This window comes from Austrofundulus limnaeus, unplaced genomic scaffold (assembly GCF_001266775.1).
Source record: "Austrofundulus limnaeus strain Quisiro unplaced genomic scaffold, Austrofundulus_limnaeus-1.0 Scaffold157, whole genome shotgun sequence".
Classification (NCBI taxonomy): domain Eukaryota; kingdom Metazoa; phylum Chordata; class Actinopteri; order Cyprinodontiformes; family Rivulidae; genus Austrofundulus; species Austrofundulus limnaeus.
The window spans coordinates 1139558-1147831 of NW_013952559.1; the positions used below are offsets into that span (position 1 = coordinate 1139558).

Genomic DNA, 8274 nt, shown 5'->3' on the forward strand with positions numbered 1-8274 from the left:
ATATATATGTGTGTGTGTAAAGAATTGTGCAAGGATAGAAAAAGATGTGTTTTGTTTTAGAGACAATCAGAATCTAACATTAGGAATCAGAAATTGCTTGTTTTCAGTGCAATACAATCTCAACTGACCAATAACTGTAAAGTGAAGTATCACAATGCAGACAAGAAACAGATGTGCAATTACAGCAGATTAGTAGTGCAAATGACAATGAATAGTAACAATGCAAAGGATTGTGCAGCAGCAGGTGTGTAATAATAAAAATAATGCATTAGTCTTATATAGCACTTTTCAAAGAAGCTTTACAATTTTCATGCATCATTCATTCACACTAACATACTGATGATAGTAAGCTACATTGTGTCCACAGCTGCCCTGGGGCAGAATGACAGAGGTGGGACTGCCATGCTGCAATACCAGCCCCTCTGACCACCATCAGTAGGCAAGGTGGGTGAAGTGTCTTGCCCAAGGACACAACGACTGAAACGGCTGGACTGGGGGATTGAACTGGCGACCTTCCGTTTCCAGGGCAACTCCCCTAACCACTCCGCCACAGCCACTCAGAACACTTTACAATAAGTTTACAATAAGTKTAAACMCTTATTGTGATTTTTGTCAACACTTATTGTGATTTTTGGAAACACTTGTGGTTTTTGGGCATGTGCTGGTTATAAAATTGAACAGCTGTAGGAAGGATCTGCAATAMTGCTCTTTTGTGCACCTCTRATGCAGCAGTCTATCACTGAAGGAGCWCTCCAGTTCAGCCACAGCTTCATACATGGGGTGGGAGACATTGTTCATCAATGATGTTATTTTAGTCAGAGTTCTTCTTTCTCCCACCACTTGCACTGTCGAGGGGGCATCCCAGCACAGAGCTGGCCTTCCTGATGAGCTTATCTAACTGCTTCCTCTCAGCTGCAGTTAAGCTGCCGCTCCAGCTAACCACCCTGTAGAAGATGGCTGATGCCACCACAGTGTCAAAAATGTCTTCAGGAGCACTCTCTGCACTCCAGAAGACCTCTGACCCTTCCYGTAAAGAGCATCCATGTTKTGGGTCCAGTCCAGTTTATTGTTCAGGTGAACACTCAGGTACTATCTCAATGTTCACTCCCTGGATGTTCACYGGTGTTAGTGGGGTGGGACTGCRCCTGTGGAAATCCACCACCTTTGGTTTTAGCAACGCTGATCATGAGGTGGTTCCGCTGGCACCAGTCCACAAAGTCCTGAGTCCACTCTCTGTACTCGGAGTCATCCTCACCTGTGATGAGGCCGACTATGGCAGAGTCATCAGAGAACTTCTGAAGGTGGCAGCCCAGGGTGTTGATGGAGAAGTCTGCAATGTAGAGGGTGAACAGGAACGGTGCCAGCACCGTTCCCTGAGGAGCTCCTGTACTGCAGACCAGTGTGTCTGAGACAGCCCTGTGTCCTCACATACTGTAAGCGTTCAGTGAGGTAGGTAAAAATCCACTGGGACATGTGGAGGTCCACTCCAGACAGCTCCAGCTTGTCCCTCAGGAGTCCTGGCTGGATGGTGTTGAAAGCACTGGAGAAATCAAAGAACACAACCCTCAGTGTTGAAGCTCAATCTGATTGGAGACTCTGCCAGATATTCCCAGCAGACACTCACTATACATTTGGGCCTGCCAGGTCTGACTGGYTTTCTCCCCCACCATTGGAGCCAACTCACCACCAGGTAGTGGTCAGTAGACAGATCTGCCCCTCTCTTCACCTGAATGTCCAATACATGTGGCTGCAGATCAGATGAGACAACAACAAAGTCAATGATCAAACTGTGGCCTAAGGTGTCCTGGTGCCAAGAGCAAATATGGACATCCTTATGTTTGAACTTGGTGTTCGTTATGGATAATCCATGACAAGCACAGAAGTCCGGGTTCAGATTGGGGGGGGGCATTCCTCCCAACCACATCCCTCCAGTTCTCACTCTCATTGCCCATGTGAGCATTGAAATCCAGGACAAGGGAGTCCCCATAAGGAGCACTCTCCAGCACCCCATCCAAGGACTCCAGAAAGTGTGGGTAATCTGAACTGCTGTTAGGTGCTTAAGCACAAACAAAAGTCAGGACCTGCCCCCCCCCCCCCCCCCCCCCCCCCCCCCCCCCCCCCCCACATGCAGGTGGAGGGAGGCTACCCTCTCRTTCACCGGGGTGAACCCCAAYGTACAGGCACCRAGAYKRGGKGCAATAAGTATGMCCACTCCTGCTCTGCACCTCTCAGCATGGCCAACTCCAGAGTTAAAGTGTCCAACCCCTCTCAAGGAGACTGGTTCCAGAGCCAGAGAGGTGCATCAAGGTGAATCCAACTAGTCAGAACCTCAATCTCACACACCAGCTCCAGCTCCTTCCCCACCAGATAGGTGACATTCTACGTCCCTAGAGCCAGCTTCTGTAACTGAGGATCAGACCGCCAAGGTCCCTGCCTTCGACCACTACCGGACCCTACGGCCCCTCCCACCGGTGGTGAGCCCATGGGAAGGGGAACCCACATCTCCTCCAGCCTAACTTATGGGAAAAAGCCCGGCCACCAGGTGCTCACCAACATATCCCACCTTTAGGCCTGGTTCCAGAATGGGCCCTCGGTGACCCGTGTCCGAAAGAGGGAACACTGTCTCCATTKATGTTATTCATCATAAGGGGTCTTCAGGCTGCACTTTGTCTGATCCCTTACCTAGGACCTGTTTATCTTGGGTGACCCTATCAGGGGCATAAAGCCCCTGGCAACAGCTCCTAGGAAAATTGGGACACTCAAACCCCTCGATCACGATAAGGTGGCAGCCCAGGGAYACTAGACAGTTGTTTAAGAAAAAACGTACTAGTGCAAATTAACAAAATAAGCAACAATGTAACAAATATTTAAATATAAACTTCTTTGATTTACTAACTGTCCTGCCTTAGACAAAATAATTTCTAAAGGTAGAAATGTTGGAATTACTCACAGCTGGACATACAGAAGAGAAATGCAAACAGAAGTATTGATCTCATCAAGCTGGTATCAATCCAATATTGATATCCACATTGGCATATATTATTGAAACTTAGACTGATATGCCCACTCCTCATTAAAAAGTTACAACACACTAAAACAATATAAAAACAGGCTGGAAAAACTGCTTTATTTCATAAAAGGAGAACATTTACAAGATGTGAAATAAAATAACACAAAACAAAAACAGCAAAGGCCTGAAACAAGTAAACAAACAAAAAAACAGGACATATTGAAACTAGCATTTCTTGCAAGTATTGTGGCTTAATGCTTTCACAAATCTTGAAGTATCACTTAGCACTTGGGGTATGAGTTAGAGATAACTTRGTTAATACCACACCAAATTTTAACAACATCTAAATATTTGTCAAATAGATTGAGATATACCCACTTTGAGTTTAAGGCTTTAGTATTAGCCCTGGTGACCATCATGAATCACGTTGATTCCAAATGGTAATCAGTGGTAAATGGTAAATGGTCTCAATTCAATTCAAATTCAAAAATACTTTATTGATCCCAGAGGGAAATTTGGTCTGAACATATATAGAGCTTTATCAAGCCCCTTCGGACCCCAAAGCGCTTTACACTACAGTCATTCACCCATTCACACACTGATGGTTGTATGGTATATGGTAGCTGCCCTGGGGCACACTGACAGAGGCAGAGCTGCCATGCACCGGTGCCACCAGAMCGTCTGACCACCATCAGTAGATGTAAGTCCACTGATAACTTCAAACAATTATTTAAGATCTGTCCACTGGTACATGAGATGCACTATATTATCAAAAGTATTTGCTCACCCATCTAAAGGACTGTGCACCTGTGCAAAAAGCACGGTCCACAAAGACATGGATGGCAGAGTCTGGTGTGGATGAACTTGACTGGTCTGCACAGAGTCCTGACCTTAACCCGATAGAACATGTTTGGTATGAATTAAAGACTGAGAGCCAGGCCTTCTGTCCAACATCAGTATGTGACCTCAAAAATGTGCTTCTGGARAAATGGTCAAAAATCCACATAAACACTCCTAAACCTTGTAAACAACCWTCCCAGAAAAGTTGAAGTTGTTCTGGCTGCAAAGGGTGGACCAACATCATATTGAACCCTATGGATTAGGAATGGGATGTCAYTTAATTTCATATGTCAGTCAAGGCAGGTGAGCAAATACTTTTGGCAATATAGCGTATATTAAATGAGACAAATGAGCTAGAACGTATTTATTCTGATAATAATCTTTGTTTAACATATTTGTTTTGTAGGACAGGAAAGCAGTGACAAAACACAGCATTATACAATTTCTATTTGGATTAGACAATTTACAGTACATCTAATAACAATATAAAAACTTCACCATTTTGTAACTGTACAGTTTAGTTTGTTTCTTTTGCAAAGCATCTTAAAAGCATTAATCACTTCTTCTGTTTTTAAAGAGTATATAATAGGATTAAGCAAAGATGGAACAATGTGAGTTAAACTGGAGTTTATAATCCGAGCATTTGGATGAATATAGGAGGTCATAGCAGCTATATTGGTGCCCAGCAGTGGTAGAAAGAAAACAGCAACAAGAATCAGGTGAGAAGTACAAGTTTTCAGTGCTTTAAGTCGTTGATCCTTTGATGTAGTCCTGCTCAGTGCAAAAGAAATAAAAACATAAGTTAGAAATATCAGTACAGGAGGAAGAAAAATGACTGCAATTAAGACAACATAAGCCATATTATAACTATAAGAAAAGTCATTACAGGCCAGRCGATATATTGGTCCATGATCACAGAAAAAACTTTGTATCACTAAAGATCCACAGAAAGAAAGACGATTAATAAACCCAACCATGGCTGCTAYAAKGCTTATCCAAAAAATCCAAGTAAACAGCAGCATAGCAACTACAGATTTATTAGTCACAATACTGTGGTATCTYAAAGGGAAACAWATKGCTATAAATCTGTCATAAGCCATTGCCACAAGTGTCCATGACTGCACACATCCAAAAACTACAACAAAGAACATGTAACTTAAACAAGCTTCATAGGCAATATATCTCCTGTCAAATAAAAATGYGTCCAACAGTTTAGGGATGAGAGCAGTGCTCCCACACAAATCTGCGAAAGCCAGGCTAGACACAATTAAGTATTTGGGAGTATGAAGAGTTTTCACAAGGTAAATAACAGACAGGAGAAAACCATTTCCAAGAACAGTCATGATGTAAACAAAACACAAGAAAACATAATAATATTTAACATGAGGAAGGTTGGAAAACCCACTGATGAAGAAACTTTCAGGACGAATAAATGTGGAGTTCAGTAAGGTCGTACGTTTTCCTTCTTTGTACATTATTATTATCTGTTTGACTAGATATGATGAAGCAATTCACAAAATCAGCAACACAACGGATGATGCAGCTGTTTGACAGATGTAGCTGGAATCTGACACGCTTGTTAAAATAAAATGTGTTCTGTTCTAAAGCGAACACAATGTTGTACTTTTATTTGTTACTGTCTGATCATGAATTGGATGTTGACATGTGTCACTGTGTGACCGTCTAATCTCTTTATGTCATGGACAGAATGATGCAATTTTAGGGCTCAAGGTGGTTGGATTTTATTTTATTTTTTTTTTTGGAAATGGGAATTTTCTCTCAAAGTTAAGCAGTGTCATTAATCATAGAGTTCCAGTCCTCAGTTTACACGCACGTCTAAAACTGCACCCTGTTATTCTCACTGTTCAAAGAAGAAGGGGAAAAAAAAACCTCCAGCCTGCTGCATGACACAGACAGACTTCCTTTGCAGCTGGGGTGGCAGCACATTTACATGGTTGTAAGTGAGAAAAAGGAGTTTGCCCAGTTCTAACTGTCTACTCTTTTTCAGGGTGTACCTTGGTTTCATCTGGGTTAAAATTCCTGCTCGAACAGCCTGGCCAAAGAAGCTCACCACCCAGAATCCCTGGATTCACGACAGCATTTCTCTTGAGATTTTTAGTTGTTTACTGACTGGGATGATTTTTAGGAGTCTGGAAGTAAACTCCAGGGATATTATTTTAACATTTACTTACACACTAAGTCAAGCGGTTAGATTAATTGAAAAATATCATAAGAACTCAGAAAATGACCCATTTAACACTCTTGAGACAGCAGGAAAATTGTGAAAAAATACCAAAAATTAAATGTCCACATTGGCTTTTAGAATTTTCTAGTTGCTGTATTTTAATAATAAGCGATGTAGCAAGTACAGCAGGAATTAAAAATCAACCACACATCAGAACAGATTAAATGCATTAAACCCTTTAACTTTCCTTAAGCTGCGGTAATATGGTCAAAAATTGTAAAACGGTAAAAAACATAATAAAACAATTTTAAATGAACATGGGCAGAGACCAACCATAAGCCATACCTGCATTGTGAGCTTTTCTGGTCTGTAAGCAAGATGCTAGACTGGATTCTTCTAAACAGAGTGAATAGGGTTGGAATTGGTCTCTTCCTCCCAGCTCTTCCAGCTTCAAAAATACTGTTCACTTCAGCTTCCAGTAATGCAGAAATGCTTTATCTTCTGCTCTTAGTTGATGCCAAACCTCCCGTCTTCAGCAGGAATTAAGGACAGGTTCAGAGTAAGCTGGAGCAGAGGACAAAAGAGACCCCAATTCTTGAGATACACGAGTTTATAAAATCTGATTGGGAGGGCCTTCAGAATTTTTTTTGATCAGTCATTTGCCTTCATTTAGTTCCTTGTTTATTTTAATTGGCCAGTCGTGTTTCTGCCGACATTTCTCGTCTTTCTTCCTTTTCCTTTTTTTCCCTCTTAACGCTTAACACTGTTATTTTATTTTATTTATCTTATTTATTTTTTGTTTTTCCCTTCTTTTAATCTTTGATCTGTTTTTATACACCATATTCATTTATTTAGTATTTATTTACTTCAGAACAATTACTGTCTTACTTAACCTTCAATTTTTACTCATTTATCAGTGATCAAACTATGCAAACCAAAGCAAAAAAGAAAATCATTATTTTTTTACATGAACACATGAATGAAAAACTTTCCCTTTTTGTCTTTTAACCCTTTGTTCCTTTTTTATAGGACATAGTTGATTTCACTTTGTTTAATTATAGTAAGGACATGGATTGATCTCCCCTATCTTTAATGACTTCAGATCTTAACAAAAATCACCACTAAAACCTATTTTACTGATTCAACACTTCCAAAATCATTTAACACATTAGATTTATTAATCACTCATCGTAATCACTGACAATCATGTATCTCTTATATATTTATTTTTTATCATCATTATTCTTTATTAAGGTTCCTATTAATGTTCCTCTAATCCTGCCTTTCACCTGCTTTTTTTCACTCTCCTGCTCCTCTCAGTTACAGGAAGCAAAGGCCCCAGCCAGAAGCCTGCTCTACAACAGTTATAACGTTCACTTTCATTTTGTAATGCTGCTGATTCTATTCTCACTAACAACAAAAGAGAAAAAAAWGTTTTACTTTCTTCKCATCAGACCCTACCRTTAAGCATAACAACCCCTAATCTTCCAGCTAGGATTYACAGGGAGTTTCCATCTTCATCACCACATCACTTGACAGCAGTTAGAGGTACTTCCTTTGATTTCTATGGGAAGAAACTTTTGCCATTAAAAGCTGAATCTCTGTTTGCACATTTTGAAAATAAATGTGTTGGTTTGAAAATGATTTTTCTTAAACTGAAACTGAATTAAAAGTTTTAAATATGAAATATTTTATTTTGTTGAACTGAAAATTCAATTTGATTACTTTCAATTTCAGTTCCAAAATGACTTTATTTGTGCCACACATCCTGGTACTTGAGAAAACCACAGATCGTTAAACACAGATTGACAGATTTACGTTTCACATCAGTAAAACTTCCTTTATGGCAAAATACATTATGTGTTCAGTCTTGAGAAAACAGTAATCAGTGTTGCCAGGCATACAGTAATTATCATATTTGTACAAAAATATTTTTTTTAAAAATCTAGTAATATAGCCTACAATAATTTGACAAATTTAACGCATAGCTAAATTAACATGCAGCTGTCTGACATTAGAGAGGAGGTGGATTGTGGGACAGTGTGTCAATTTAGTGACTTTGTCACTATATTTAGCAAGTTTTCAGGCCTCTCTAGGGAGTGTTTTTTTTTTTTTTACCTCTGCCAAGGGAGAAGGTAATGTTATCGGTCGCGTCTGTCTGTCTGTCTGTCTGTCTGTCTGTCTGTCTGTCTGTCTGTCTGTCTGTCTGTCTGTCTGTCTGTCTGTCTGTCTGTCTGTC

General features: G+C 40.3%; 1 protein-coding gene across 1 annotated transcript; it reads right to left on the reverse strand.

Moving 5' to 3' along the window:
- Nucleotides 1-4172: 4172 nt before the first annotated feature.
- LOC106523509 (olfactory receptor 6B3) lies at nucleotides 4173-4911 on the reverse strand (the record flags this gene model as incomplete). Its single annotated transcript, XM_014016934.1, is given in 1 exon segment — nucleotides 4173-4911. A coding segment is annotated over 1 exon segment (567 nt), but the record flags the coding sequence as incomplete, so codon positions are not given.
- Between the last annotated feature and the right edge of the window lie 3363 nt (nucleotides 4912-8274).